Source organism: Stegostoma tigrinum, chromosome 4 (assembly GCF_030684315.1).
Source record: "Stegostoma tigrinum isolate sSteTig4 chromosome 4, sSteTig4.hap1, whole genome shotgun sequence".
Classification (NCBI taxonomy): Eukaryota; Metazoa; Chordata; class Chondrichthyes; order Orectolobiformes; family Stegostomatidae; genus Stegostoma; species Stegostoma tigrinum.
The window spans coordinates 98,904,178-98,919,862 of record NC_081357.1 but is presented as its reverse complement, the minus strand read 5'-3'; the positions used below and the strand labels follow the sequence as shown (position 1 = coordinate 98,919,862).

Genomic DNA, 15,685 nt, shown 5'->3' with positions numbered 1-15,685 from the left:
AACTCCACATCAATCATCTTTAAACTCTTTTGAGTGAACTATTCAAAACAGTGTCTTCTTTCAATGTATTCATATTTATAACAAAAATTGCTAGTGGCCGTGACACTAAAATTATCAGTGTCCATTGTGACTTCTTCAACAGTCAACAAAATTACAGATTAATGCGGAAACTCTAAGTTTCCTGTAAATTACTGCACTGTTCCCTACAGGGTATGCTGTAGCAGCATCCCCACACACTACAACCAAAGATTTTGTAAAATGCTAAGAATAGTTCACTCAAAAGAGTTTAAAGATGATTGATGTGGAGTTCAAGGTTACAGTCAGTTTGATAGAGCAACAGGGTCAATACAAGCAGGATCAATACAAAAATGTGCTGCTGTTAAGATGTGCTCCTGAAAAAGCTCTGTGTCAGTGGAACTGAGAGAAGTCAATTAGCTTTGTGCAGTCAGAGCCAAAGGAGTGCTGAAGGCAGGGTTCAGAAAAGTCCTGCAAGCTGTGAGGGGCTCTGAAAGAGTCTGTAATATTTCAGTACAGCTAGGGATGGGAAATGAAAAACCCACAAGCAATATTGCTTGGTCCATTTGAGCAAGTGGAAAAGACAGGTTTAGTGAAGCCAGCAGCTGTGAAAGGCTGGAGTTATGTCTAAGTGTAAGTGATATAGCGTAGTTTCCAGAATCCAGGGCAGTGTAGACCCAGAAAAGTGAACTACTAGAGCCTGAGCAATCACTGAGGTAATCCGTGACAGTGTTGTTTGAAGGAGTTCTAAGCTACATCTTCTAAAGAGTGGAACTGTAAAATCTTTTGTACTGTCACACATGTCTGTCTGTACATATGTATGGTAAAAAGTGCTGAAAAATCTGTGCCGTTTGTCTTAACTGCATTCGCTTTTGAAGGGCTGTGACAGATGTTCTACCATAGTTTGTCTCTTACCTATATCAAACTCATCAATATTTTTTAAAAAGTTTTTGATCAAAACAGGGGAATATTGTGTCTTTATTCTTTTACTAAGTCCCTAGGATCTCACATTTATTTTTAAAAATTACTAGTCTCTAGACAAAATTATAATATAAATCTGGCAGTCTTCCAGTAAGATGGTGGCAGAGTAGGACCTCCGTGCCTCGGGCTCGACTGCTCCATCCAGTTTTCTTTTCATTTCTTCTATTTTTTCCTCTCTTCTTTCTTTCCTAATTTATCTTATTTTGCTTATTTCTTGGTGAAGAGCTCAGTTGTGGCAACATCAGCAAGTAGGCCTAGCAGCGCAGACTTGTGACAGTGGGGGAGGCAACTTTGGGTTTCTGGCGGTTTCTCCAACATTGAGGTGGTCCTAGCACTAACCCATTGCTGCTGTGCGGAGGCATGTTTGGTTCCTGGCAGTGTCTGCGTCCAGCGCAGATTCATGGAGGTGGCCACAGAGGCTGGTTTGGGCCCAGTATGAAACCCAGCAGTATCAGTGGCATCTGCAGTGGCAACATCCAGCAAAGGCATCAGTGGAGGTGAGATGGTGCTGAAGAGTGGCGACTTTTGTTCTAGCAGCAACGGCCCAGTGAAGGCGACTCATACTTGACCACCAGGCCCATCACAGAGCTCTTAAGAAGGATTGTAAAGTTGGACACTTTCTTTATTTGCTCATTTTCTGCCTTTATATTCTAGGTTTTAACATGGCGCCAGAGAGTGGGGACACTATACAACAATTTTCACTGTATTTTGTAACAAGTGACACGTGACAATAAATAATTCATATCAAATTAGTCTAATATATCCACAATTGAATCTAGTTCTGTTTTTACATAGCTCGCTACAGTTCGAGACCCATGAAAGAATCATTGATCTCTGACGCATCGGAGGCAACTCTAGATATGTTCAGGGTGAAATATAATGAAACCAACTTTGTAGCTAATGGATTTTTTTCCCCGCTGGTAGATCTCCAAAGCTATGAATAGGTAGGCCTCCACCACATAACAAATGATATAATAAGCATTTGTATAGAAAAATAAGAATTACAAATATGAGAATTTGTCGTAAAATATGACTGTTTGCCTTAATATTGAAGATGCAATTAAGAAAGTATTTTCATCAGACTGAAGGCCTGAAACCAACTGCAGAATTGTACGTACCACGAAAGAACTTTCTACACATGGCCTTTCTCCTGTGAAAAATACTGCTCATCATTTTAATTACATTTACTACAAACAAAGAACTTCAATCCATATTCTCATTAAAAAGCAGAGCCACATAATTACAGGTGTCAAGATGTGTCAAGTGAATCTAAATTTCCATCGAGGATTTAGATTATTGGGACTTCTGTTAGGACAAGAATAATAAATTCACTTCGAGTCAGTGTACACCAGCAGAACCATCAGGAGAGTCTGGAGTATAACCCTTGAAGCTGGCTACTTCTGACATGAGCTGCAAAGGGATTTTATTATCCATCTCAGCACAGGAGGAGGTCAAAAACAGTAGCAATGATTCCAGCTTCTGATTCCTATTGAAGGAGTCCTGCTGGACAACACACAATGAGATTAGCAAAAAATGGCAACTGATGAATTAAATATTTACAAGCAGAGTGGCCTGTGTACTGATAATCTATTAACAAATGAACAGGGAAAAAATATTTCGCAGGAAACATTCCTTCCTGCTTCACTAAAACATACTCCTAACTACACAGCAAACAGCAGCCATATGACAAAGGCAGTGTAGAAGGGAAGCAAAAGAAGTAAAATACCAGAGAGGGAATACATTGCATGCAAGATGTTTTATAATGATACCATTAGAAAATCTTACCAAATGTATAGAATACATATGACCAATCCAAGTAATAGCAAATCATTCCAGACAATGGGAGGGAAACAACTGTTCCAAATTGTGCACCTAGGAAGTAATAAGACTCCAAATTTAGAAACCACTCCACTACTTGCCAACTATTCTGGGTACTAAATGGATACCCACCATCAACAATTCATCTAAAACAGTCCATCAAATGTGAGTGAACATCTACACCACAAGTCTCACTTTCACTTTATATAAATTGGACAGAATATTTTCCCACAATCAACAAATTTATTGCAAATAATAAAATAATGGAACTACAAAAATTCAAAATATTTTGTGTGTATATCCAGCATAAATACTGGCACAAAGAGGTTAAAACCAGACACAGATAATTACATTTCCATTTAGAAACACATGCACCATGTGGAACACAATTGAACACTGTGGATCAGACAATGAACGCAGCTTGACCCAAGAACTGACTGAGCAGAAAACAAAAAAAGGAAACTGTGAAGGACAGTGTTTCACAATCAGGATGCCTTTTAAAATACAAAAAACAAATGTCAATAATTTCATGTTTTGAGATTTGTTTTTGTTTAAATGCCAAGTGTCTAGATTATCAAGATATTGGTTTTAAAAAGGTGAAAAAATTTGAGTGAGTTGATTATGCAACTGACAATTACACTTTTAAAACAAAAATGATGACTAACATTGACTCCATTCGCTCAGGGCCACCTTTAGTAGGTTCAACACAATGTATAGCAGAATAATTTTAAATGGAATGGGCAGCATGGTGCCTCAGTGGTTAGCACTGCTGTCACAGCAGCAAGGTCACAGGTTCGATTTCACCCTCAGGCAATGCTGCGTGGGTTTCCTCCGGGTGATCCAGTTTTCTCCCTCAGTCCAAAGATGCGCAGGTTAGGTGGATTGGCCATGTTAAATTGCCCATAGCATCCAGAGATGTGCAGGCTAGGTGGATTAACCATGGGAAATGCAGGGTTATGGGGTTAGGTCTGGGTGGGATGCTCTTCAGAGGGTCAGTGTGGACTTGATGGGATGAATGACCTGCTTCCACATTGTAGGTATTCTGTGATTCTATGAATGAACTCACCTGCATATGATAAACTGACGAGTGTACTCCGTTCTAGAGGGGGAGCCCATTTAGCCCACATTGCATGCATGGCAGGGAAGGTCACACCCTATTACATAATTAAAATAGACACAAGAAAATGTTTAACGTTTTAAAATAACCAGTGACAGCCAAATTGAGAAGAAAAATCCACTACTTTAAACTCTACTCACTCGTCAACAATTCTATTCACATCCTTGGCCAGTCAGGCTGAACTAGACCATTCAAAATTTTGTCATTCTCTGAAACCAAACTATTATCACCACCACCAAAACAGCCTTCTTCTGCTTCTACAGTATTGCTCATTGCTTCAACCCACCTGTTGCTGAAATGTTTAGAGATGTTTAATGATGTCTTTCTTATTTCCAGAGTCAACAATTGTAAATGCTTGCTATAATCTTTTATACCAGTCCGAAGAACTCTGTTTTGCCTCTCCCACCCCACCATTCATGACCGTATCTTCATGTGTCTAATTCCCAAACCATTTCCTCCCTAAATCTCTCTGCTCCGTTCCATTTAAGATTGACCTCTTTGAAGAAGCTTTATCACTTTTCTTTCTTTGGCTTGGTTCCTTTTTTATTTTTATATGGTCTTGAAGAATCTTCGAATGTTTTGCTAATCTTATTATATAGAGTTGTTGCAGGAATCAAAAAGGACAGTGACCTAAAACATTAAATATTATTTCTTTCTCCACAGAGGCTGCCAGACTTAATTTCCAACATTTTCAGTTATTTTAAAAACGAAGGGTTTTTTCTAAACATTGCATATTCACACACTTTCATTGATTTATCAAATGATATATTTCAATATTATATATCAATAAAAATTTAGTAGCAATGTTGGAAAGTGACTTCTAAACATTAAAATCATTTATGAAAATTTTATAACAATAGTATTTCTAATGACAAAGGTTTACACTTTTCCAAAGCATCCTGACTGAGGATCTATAATTGCAGAAATAATTCTCTAAGTTCCAACATGAGACAAATTCTATAGAAAAGGAAGTTCATTTGTCACTTCTTCATATGAAACCTGAACCTAATAGCAAATGAAGAAAAATGTTAATTTACAAATTCAAAATTTGCACAGAACCAACAAAAAAAAAGGTCTTCAATCTAAAATGTTAGCTGTTTTTGCAACCCACAGATGTGGCCTGACCGTCTCAGTTCTTTCAGCATTTTTTGTTTATACTTCAGACATCCAGCATCTATACTATTGTGTTTTTTTGGACATGGTCAGTACTGTATCATCAAGGCTGTCCAAGGATATTTGCAGGAAGTATTCAAATAATTTCTATATTCAAAAGAATACACTTTCTTGTAATATGTTACATCTTAGAACGTTCTTCCCTCCTCCGTGAACTTATGTCAATATGACCTCATCGCCTGACATATTTAGTTTGCATGACAATGGTTCATTATCGACAGCAGATATGGGAGGTGGAAATTCAGTAAAGTGGTTATACTTAAATAACAGGATAAAATTCAAAACCATTCATCATAATTTAAAAGCCATTTTTTAAAACAAAAACTCAAAAATTGTGCTAATTTCACTGTCTTCCTTCCTAATGAAGATCTATACTTCCTAGGACGATGTAAGCCAAATAGTCAAAAATCAGTTGAGTTACTAATGATTTATAACAGCAGACACATCTGAATGTTTCAATCAAGTAAAATGTTTAAACATTTGAAAAAAAAGCTTACACCATACCTCTCCCAGACCTTCAATAATCCTCAACACAATCACACAGTAAGCACTCAGTGATGCTGCTGGAGGAGTCAGGAGGGTCAAAACTGAAGTACCCAGTATGCCAAAGCCAAGTAACAACTTCCCTCCAAATCGACCTGCTAGATATCCACCTGGTATCTGAGTAACGATATAACCAAAGAAGAAAGCACTAAGAATCCATCCCTGTATGTCCGAATTCCACTTATACACCTTGCCCTGTTGGAAACAGTAAGAAAAGTTTCCAGTAAAAAGACTTGTCCTGCAAAATTAACCTTATTTATTTCAAAACACAGATAAGACGACCGGGCTAAAAATTTTGTTTTAAGTGCATAGTATGTAAAATATTTAAACTTCTACAAATCAGTAATAAATTTAATGGTCTAACATCTAGTTATTGTACATATCACCTGGAAGGAATATTTCAACTATCCAATTTCCATGGAACATGTACTTTTCTGTCCATACTTAGGATACGGTTAAGACTATATTCATTACCAATCCAAACTGTCCTGAGAAGGTAGGTGGATCTTCTTGAACCTTATGCTGATGGTGCCACCATTTGGTTAGCTAGGGTATTCCAGAATAGTTAACCAGCAATAACGAAGGAAAAACATTAATATTCTCTTTTCAAGATACGGTGCAACATAACAGAAGAACTGAATCTTCCTGCAACCTTGCTAGTTTTTCTCTTCTTGTTGGGACAGTCCAGATGGGAGAGAGCACCTGATTGGAGAAATCCAAGTTTGATTACCTGTTAGCATTGGATTGAGAAACTGTGCTGGGATTGAAAACTGTACTGTAAAGTCTCTCTGAAGCGTATCGTCATTATAACTGGGCGATATCACTTTACTGAACCAAAACAATGTTAGCTTTAAAATGAGTTATTTGGGATGCTTAGGCTTTGTACGGGATCAATGGAAAAGGCTTCAAGCTCAATAAAATAGCCTCAAGGTACCTTGAAAATTTTTGCAAGTGTAAAAGTCATCTCGAAAGAAGCTTTGAAATACAATGTTTGATAGTAAACCTGTGACAGAGTACAGTAAATTACTGAGAAATTCTTGATTCGTAATGCTGTGCCTTTGGATTTCTCCTAATAGGAAACAATTTGAGTGTTATTCTAACTTGTGAGACTTAGTGCAGTCAAAGTAGTTCTGATGTAAGATACCCTTAACAAAGTGTACATACTGTTCAAATTAATATTAAAGTACTTTAAATTTTCAAATCAAGTTGCAGCTTGCATTATCACAGATCTGTTACAGTGCAGAAGCAAGCTATTGCATCTGCACCAGTTTGCTCAGCATTTTAACTTGATGCCATTCTCATGATTTTTCTTCCCAACTCTGCACATTGCTTCTATTTTGAAAATTTGATGATTTTTGAAAACTTGTTAGTTTTTGTCTTATCCTTCTCTACTCCAAAAATATACAGTCCCAAATTCTTCAATCTTTCCACTTAACTAAATCGTCTCATCCCTGGAACCATTCTCCAATGCATTCACACCCTTCCCAAATGTGCCATCATGTGGTTAGTTAGGGTATTTTACATTATTGATCCAACAATAATGAAGGAAAAAACATTAATTTGCAACTTAACAGAAGAACTTAGTCTTCCTGTAACATTGCTAGTTTTTATCTTCTTGGTGGGAAAGGCCAGGTTACTACCTGGTCCCTTTTATCGCATGATCTATAAACTTTCCTGCCAAGACTGTTGTGTGGCATTGTATCACATGCCTTTTAGAAGTAATGCACACGATATAAACAGGCTCGCCTCATCAATCCTCCATATTGCCTTTTCAAAAAACTCCAGCACTTCAGTTAGACTCCATTTTCCCTAAACAAGTCCTGCAGACTTTTCCAAATCAATTCATATTTTTCCATGTGACTATTAAATTCTATCCCAAATAACTTCTTGTAGAAATTTCTCTATCACTGAAGTTAAACTGACTAGCCATCCAGCTTGCATCTACAAATCTTATCACGTGCTCCACATATGAAATCAAATAGCCACAAGACACTCCTGAAAGTATATCAGTCCCAAAACTGGTTTGACTGCCATTGCTACTTAAAACTGAATGACTCTTGTGTTTCCCCCTCCCATTCTTTAGATGACATGTCCATCATGGGCCTCCTGCAGTGCCACAATGATGCGACCCGAAGGTTGCAGGAACAGCAACTCATATTCCGCCTGGGAACCCTGCAGCCTAATGGTATCAATGTGGACTTCACCAGTTTCAAAATCTCCCCTTCCCCTACTGCATCCCTAAACCAGCCCAGTTCGTCCCCTCCCCCCACTGCACCACACAACCAGCCCAGCTCCTCCACTCCACCCACTGCATCCCAAAACCAATCCAACCTGTCTCCGCCTCCCTAACCTGTTCTTCCTCTCACCCATCCCTTCCTCCCACCCCAAGCCGCACCCCCATCTCCTACCTACTAACCTCATCCCACCTCCTTGACCTGTCCGTCTTCCCTGGACTGACCTATCCCCTCCCTACCTCCTCACCTATACTCTCCTCTCCACCTATCTTCTTTTCTCTCCATCTTCGGTCCGCCTCCCCCTCTCTCCCTATTTATTCCAGAACCCTCACCCCATCCCCCTCTCTGATGAAGGCTCTAGGCCCGAAACGTCAGCTTTTGTGCTCCTGAGATGCTGCTTGGCCTGCTGTGTTCATCCAAACTCACATTTTGTTGTCTTGGATTCTCCAGCATCTGCAGTTCCCATTATCTCTGACTCTTGTGTTTATTGGGTGACTAACTAATACAGTGTAGGCACTCTTCTCCCTGATTTCTCACTGAAATTCTTGAACTCCCTCAATGATTCTCTGCTGATTCTCTCCATCTCTCAAGGTAAATGATTGAACTGTATTGTTTTTTTTTAAATATTTTACGGAATGTGCTTGTTAAGCTCAGCATGTATTGCTTATCCCAAACTGCTGTCAAGGTGGTACTGGTGACAACTGAGTCCTTACTAGGCCATTTCAAACATCAACTAGCCAACAGCAGTCATGACTGTTATGTACGAATGCTAAATGAAAATAACAAAGAATACACCTTCTCCTTTCATTAAGTATTCCTATTTTGAAATGTTTGTTAAACATACTTAGCTGGAGAAGGAGATGATATTTTAGTTTTTGTACTGTCATGTCAGTTTCTTTTCAGTTAGTGGATTGCTGAACACACTATGTGCTCTACATCTCTGCTTTTGTTCATCAGTATAAATGTATGAATAGTAAAATAGCCTGTTAGTGAAAAGAGGAAGGCAGATTATTATCTGAATGACAATAGATTAGAAAAGGAGGAGATGCACAAGACCTGGGTGTCCTTGTACACCAGCTGCTGAAAGGGAGCATGTAGGTGCAGTTGGTGGTGAAGAAGGTAGATAATTTGTTGGCCTTCAGAGTGAGAAGATTTGAGTACGGAGCAGGGATGTCTTGCACTTATTCAGGGCCTTGGTGAAACCTCACCTGAAGCTTTGTGCGGATTTTGGGCTCCTTGTCTGTTCTGACTATGCAGGGGGTGGAACATAGATTTACCAGATTGATGCCTGGGATGACTGACATAGGAAGACAGACTGGATGAGGAAAGATCTCAGAAAAATATGAAATTCTAACAGGACTAGACTAGTAAATGCAGGAAGGGTTTTCCAATGATCAGGGAGTCCAGAACAAACAATTACAGTTTAAAGATATGGGGTAAACCATTGAGGACTGAGATGAGAAGGAATTTCTTCACCCAGAGAGTGATGAGCCTGTGCAATTCTCTGCCACAAAAAGCTGTTAAGAGCAAAACATTGAATGTTCTCAAGGTGGAGTTAGATATAATTTTTAGGACCAGCAGGACCCAAGGATATGTCGAGAAAATGGGAACAGGATACTACTGAGCTGGATGTTCAATCATAATCATACTGAATGGCAGAGCAGGTTTGAAGGGAGAAATAGCCAATGTTTCTAATATCCAACTTTGTAATGATCAGCTACAGAGGCTTACAGAAACCCTTCCACAATTGGTATTCCCACCCTGTTGTAATCTCCAACAGCAACCTCCAATTTTCCCAACTCTATTACCAATCCTCTCCAATTGCATCTTCCTACTACTGGAACCATCATGAAGATACCCACTCTAAACTCCCAAAATTACATAACCACTAACTAAATCATCAAATTCTAAGCACCGTCTCACATTTCAAATAAACTAAACAGTCAGTGAGTTGCATTAAGATTAGGACCTAGTGTCGTTTTGACTTGGGCATCGACCTTATAATCCTATTTATTAAGTAAATTATTAACAGAACTAAATTATGGCTAAATGCTACAAGTACAGCAGATCCCATCTGAAATCACTGGTGCTATTTGATAAAGCACTAGTTGTTTTGTACTACAGACTTCACTCAATAATTAGTTTTATTCTGTCAGGAGTCAAAGCATTAAGTGGAAATAATTAATAGCTGCCCAGCCCAACAGTCGAAATACTTTTGAATAACTGTACACAGGCAGTCATTTCAATGCCACTGTTAAGGTTCTCCTCTCTGACCAACAACATAACTGAAGGGAATTCCGAACACCAGTATCTTAAACTGTACATTGCATTAGTCACCAGGAATACTAAATTAATAATGTAGCCATGGACACCTACATAACGGCAGCAGGTTTGAGCAGTAGCTCACGTCCATACAAATTGTGAAATATTAGATATGCAAAAATAAAGTTAACTAAATCCACATTCTGTAAAAAACGATTGTGCTAAAAGGTTTGTTCATTTACTACCTTTCACCAATACCAATTTAGTATCTCATCTGGATACGTAAGTTAGAGACAGTTCATCTTACCTTTTTCACATAACTTTGAGTAGAATTGGAACGAGGTGGACATGCCTCACCACTCCCATTCTTCAACAATGTTGCATTATCATCCAACATTTCGACCATCGCTACACTAAGATTCACACGTAGTGCGTACACAACAAAAAATCCCCAAAAGGCCAAAATCGCCAAATTGCATCGAGCTGAGCAGCATGCTGAAACTGAAGAGAACATTGAGAACAGAATACATAAATCCTTTATTTATTCATTCATTTACAGGATGAGGGCATCGCTGGCCAGGCAGCATTTATTGTCTATTTGTAATTGACCAGAGGGCAGTTAAGAGTCAACCACATTGCTCTGAGTCTGGAGTCACATGTAGGCCAGACCAGGTAAGGATATTAGTGAACCAGATGGGTTTTTCCAACTATTGACAATGGATTCACAGTCATCATTAGATTGTTAATTCCAGATATTTACTGAATTCAAATTCTACCATCTGCCACACCAGGATTCAAACCCAGGTCCCCAGAAAACTATCTGGGTTTCTGGATTAACAGTCCAGCCATAATACCACTAGGCCATCGCCTCCCCAAATCTAACATGACATCCCATCTCAAATTTAGTAATGAAGCTAGAGATTTAGGCAGAGATTTGAAGTAGTGGCATATTTCCATAGAACAACAGTGTTGAAAAACAAACTAATCCTCTTCTACTTCCACTGTTAATCTTTAAAATGCTTTTTATTCTGAATGCTTTTCTAACCCCTTCAGTCCCTTTTTCTATATTATAAACTATTAAAGACACACTGCTGCCATTCACAGCAGCCCACCCTCCTGAAAGATTTAAAACAAACACAATGGGTTAGAATTAAAAGCAGCAATGCCAGACTGAACACTGATACCTTTGGAGATGAGGGCAAAGTTTCATAGCTGTAAAGCTAGTCTTTCAGAATCAGCCATTCTAACTCTTGCAACTTTAACAGTGAAGATAGTTTTGCCCACCAACAAATTATTGCTTTCGATAGATGAAAAAAAATCAAATGCACTGCAATTTCTTCATTCAAATCCTGTCTTGAAACTTATACGAAGACAGAAGCTAAGGGTGATTTGTCTAACAAAACATTTTACAATATGAAAAACTATGATGGCAAAACTCTCGCTCAATGATTCATTTGTCATTGAGGTCGATCATAGATTTATTAAGGATGATTTGTTAAGATCTAATTACGCATAATCAGGAAACCTAAAACAAAGACTAGGTGTATTTAATTTAAACATTAACTAGCGATTCAGATACATTAATGTTCAGAGCTCAACATTTTAGAATGATATGATTTCAAGCACTCATTACAAATTGCCACCACGTATAAATTTGCTACAATCCACCAATTCCATTTACTAATTAAATGAGTCCTCTATCAATGACTAAGAAAGAAAATATATTAACTAACAAGGTTCTGTATTAAAAACGAAAACTGTGGGTGCTGTAAATCAGGAACGAAAACAAAGTTGCTGAAAAAGCTCAGCAAGTCTGGCAGCATCTGTGGAAGAGAAAACAGAGTTAACGTGTCAGGCCTGGTGACCCTTCCTCAGAACAGGTTCTGTATTATTGGGCTGAGATAGGTATAATGCCCTTATATTACAAATAATTGCTATTTCACCATGTAAAACTTTTAATTAAAGTTATTTATTCTGTAGCATTTAGCTTTCATAAATTCCCCATTTTACATAAATCAAATTGAAGGTAGCAAGACAAGTTTCAAGAAAGACATAATGAATCTTTGACTTTGCACTGCAAGATAATATGTACACAACATTATGTTGAGCTTTGAAACAGAGGAAACAAAAAGTGGAAAAATATATTCAGTTTTCAGCACAAATTGGATGATGTCAAAACCTGGGAAATGCAATGGAGACTTACTGGAATGGTGCCAGGGATCGGGGGTGCTTAGTCAGGGAACAACTTAGGACAGTACAGCACAGTAACAGGCCCTTTGGCCCACCAGGTTTGTGCCGACCATAACATTCTAAACTAATCCCACTTTATATGGAGAGATTTGAAAAGTTGGGGTCATTTCCTTCAGTCAAACGTTGAGAGATTAAATAAATGTTTTTAAAAATCATTTTGATTGAGTAGTTCGGGAGAAACCGTTTCCATCGACAGATGGATCAGTAAGCAAAAAAAAAATTCAAATGCAAATGGCAAAAGAACCAAGTGAAAGCAAGGATTCCTCTTAAAAATCCAGACTCATTATAATCTGGAATGCTTGAATGAGGAGTGGGAAATAGAGTCAAATTTCAAAAGGAAACTAAATAAATACCGGATGTCTTCATTTAAAGTTGTGATTACGTTCATGAACTTTACGACTTTTAGTGAAATGCCTTTCAGCAAACACTGACATTAGAAATCTTCGTTCAAACCAGAGTTTAGGTTCCTGAGAGCACATTTTGCCCTAAAAATAAAAGTAAAATTGGGGCAGCATGGTGGCTCAGTGGTCAGTTCTGCTACCTCACAGCACCTGAGACCTAGGTTTGATACCACACAATTGGGCAAACTGGTCATGGAGTTTGCACATTTTTCCCATGTCTCAGTGGGTTTCCTCAGAGTGCTCCAGTTTCCACCCAAAGATGTGCAGTTTCGTGGGGTTGGTCATGCTATGTTGTCCATTGTGTCCAAGGATGTGTAGGCCAGGTGGGTTGGGCATGCAAATTATAAGAACAGGGTGGGCCTGGGTGGGATGCTGTTTGGAGGATCAGCATGTACTTGATAGGCCAAATGGCCTGCTTCCACACTGGAGAGATTGTGTATGTATAAAACATTACATACAGTCCCATTCACGTGCAGCCCTGCATTCCCAGTTTAAATAATTTGTAATACAAAACAATGAGAGGTTCAAAGAAGAACATGGGCTTCTTGCTTGCAGTAAGTATCCCTACAGGTGTCATAGAGATTTAAGGTTGGGGCCACATGGAATATGAGGAGAAATGTTTTCACTCAGACAGTAACGGTAACTTTGAACTCTGTGCATGTAAAGTATTTTGAAGCAGAAACCCTCAAGAAGAATAAGTGCTGGAAAATGGTTAGATAGTTAGATTAGTTAGACAGTTGTTTTGACCCACGTGGCCACAGTCGGCCAAAGGGCCTTTTATTTTCTGTAAACCTCCACTACTCTATGAGCAGTGAATTCCCTGAAGAAAAAGTTCACAACAGTTCTTCTCCAACCATAGGTACAAGCAGAGAAATGCAAAAGAAAATTAAAAACCAAGTTTACGTCAGCACCTGAGCAGGGAACTTTAAACAGACTCCTCCTGTGCAGGGCACAGACACAAAAGAGATAAATCCAACAGCACAGACAGTGCTGATGGAGAAATAAAACTGCGACTTGAGAGGAGATCAGGAAGTAGAGGGTGTTAAAACCGGGGACCGGCACTTTTAAAGAAGCGGGGGGGGGAACATCTGGATTAAAGAAAAACATTTTGAAAGATGTTATCGTTCTGGGCATAAGAAAAAGGGGCTGGGATTATTCTTCCTAAGAGCCAGCACAGCTACGACGGGCCGAGCAGACAATGCTGCATTAAGTGACAAAACAGTTGCAAGTCCTTCCGGGGGCGGCGAGGAAAAGGAGATAAGTTCTGAGGAAGGGTCACCGGACCCGAAACGTTAACTCTGTTTTCTCCTCCATAGATGCTGCCAGACCCGCTGACCTTTTCCAGCAGCTGCTTTTGTTCCTGTTTTACAGCGTCCGCAGTTCTTTTGGTTTTCTTTAGAGGAAACAAGGTGTTTTGCGGCCGGAAATGGTAAATGCTGCCCTCCGAGAGTCTCCAGCTACCTCCCTCTCTCACACTCTCACACTCACACCTCTCCTCCGCTCTCCGTCAAGGAGCGGCTGGATATCCTCATCCCCGGAATCCTCCATCTCCCAGCCGCCGGCAGCAACTGCCTGCATCACCCGGATCACCACCTCCGGCCTTCCCGTCACGCGCACGTCTCCATGGCTCCCGCCGCGTGCTCGCGCCCGTGGTGGTGGCCGCCCCGGCGGGTGGGACGTGCCCGCGCACGAAGGGAGACGTGCCCGGTCTCAGCAATCAGACTGGAGTCACAACCGCATAGTCTGTCATCTTCCTGCCTGTCCACTCAACTTTCTCTTTTTTCATTGGGAATGGATGGATGGATGGACGGACGTATGTCTAATAGCCCAGAAAACGCAGTTCATAGCCAAGCAAAAGAAAAGTAAAATACCGCAGGGAGGCTGGAAATTGGAAACTCAGGTTTCCTCCGTGGAAATTAGAAACAGAATCCACTATGTGACCATGTAGCGGGATGCAGAGTGAACGGAGTTTGTCACTGCGACCGTATTATGCCTTTGCTCTTCCCAAAGTTAACTGGAAGAAACTGAAACTCCCCCGGAACTCGATATTGAGCAGCTTGGTTTACAGTGTAGGCAGGGTCGTGATAAATAGCGGTAGGGTAGATTCGGGTGCTGTTACAATCACATATTTAGGAAATTTGAGGCTGTGGTTGTAGACTCGCTCGCCGAGCCGTTGTGGTGAGGCTAGGCCCGAAACGTCAGCTTTTGTGCTCCTGAGATGCTGCTTGGCCTGCTGTGTTCATCCAGCTTCACACTTTGTTATTGCCGAGCCGTTGTGTTTGGTTGCAGACGTTTCGCCACCCTGCTGATTAACATGGTCAGTGCACCTCCGGTGAAGTTATGGTATTGCGACCAGCTTGTTATTTATAACAGATAATAAGGTGTAGAGGTGGATGAACACAGTAAGCCAGGCCCTTTTCGCGGTCCAGACTGAAACGTCAGCTTTCTTGCTCCTCTGCTGCCTGGCTTGCTGTGTTCAGCATGAGGAGCAAGAAAGGGTCTGGCTTGCTGTGTTCATCCAGCTGTACACCTTATTATCTCAGACTCCAGCATCAGCAGTTCCTACTATCTCCGAGAATGTTATTTGTATGCCTGAGTTTGCTGGGGTGGTTGGTATCACTTCTGGTTCTGCTTTTCAGTGGCTTGTATATTGCATCCAATTCAATGTGTTAGTTGACGGAGTGACAGTTGGAATACCAGGCCCCTGGTATGTCACTGATAATGGGAACTGCAGATGCTGGAGAATCCAAGATAACAAAGTGTGGAGCTGGATGAACACAGCAGGCCAAGCAGCATCTCAGGAGCACAAAAGCTGACGTTTCGGGCCTAGACCCTTCATCAGAGAGTATGTCACTCTTCGGCATGTGCTTTTGTGGATGTGTTGTACCCAT

General features: G+C 40.1%; 1 protein-coding gene across 2 annotated transcripts in view; it reads right to left on the bottom strand.

Moving 5' to 3' along the window:
• The window catches only part of slc17a5 (solute carrier family 17 member 5), a 32,783-nt gene extending 18,357 nt beyond the window's left edge, over positions 1-14,426 (bottom strand). The window contains exons 1-5 of one of the 2 annotated variants that reach the window (XM_048531101.1): positions 14,285-14,426; positions 10,451-10,644; positions 5,609-5,842; positions 3,881-3,968; positions 2,782-2,868 (exon numbers count right to left, since the gene is read on the bottom strand). In XM_048531101.1, the coding sequence (XP_048387058.1) occupies positions 2,782-2,868; positions 3,881-3,968; positions 5,609-5,842; positions 10,451-10,644; positions 14,285-14,372 (691 nt within the window). In that variant the 5' untranslated portion in view covers positions 14,373-14,426. The remainder of the gene's footprint in view (positions 1-2,781; positions 2,869-3,880; positions 3,969-5,608; positions 5,843-10,450; positions 10,645-14,284) is intronic. The other variant, XM_048531102.1, reaches the window with a different exon arrangement.
• Between the last annotated feature and the right edge of the window lie 1,259 nt (positions 14,427-15,685).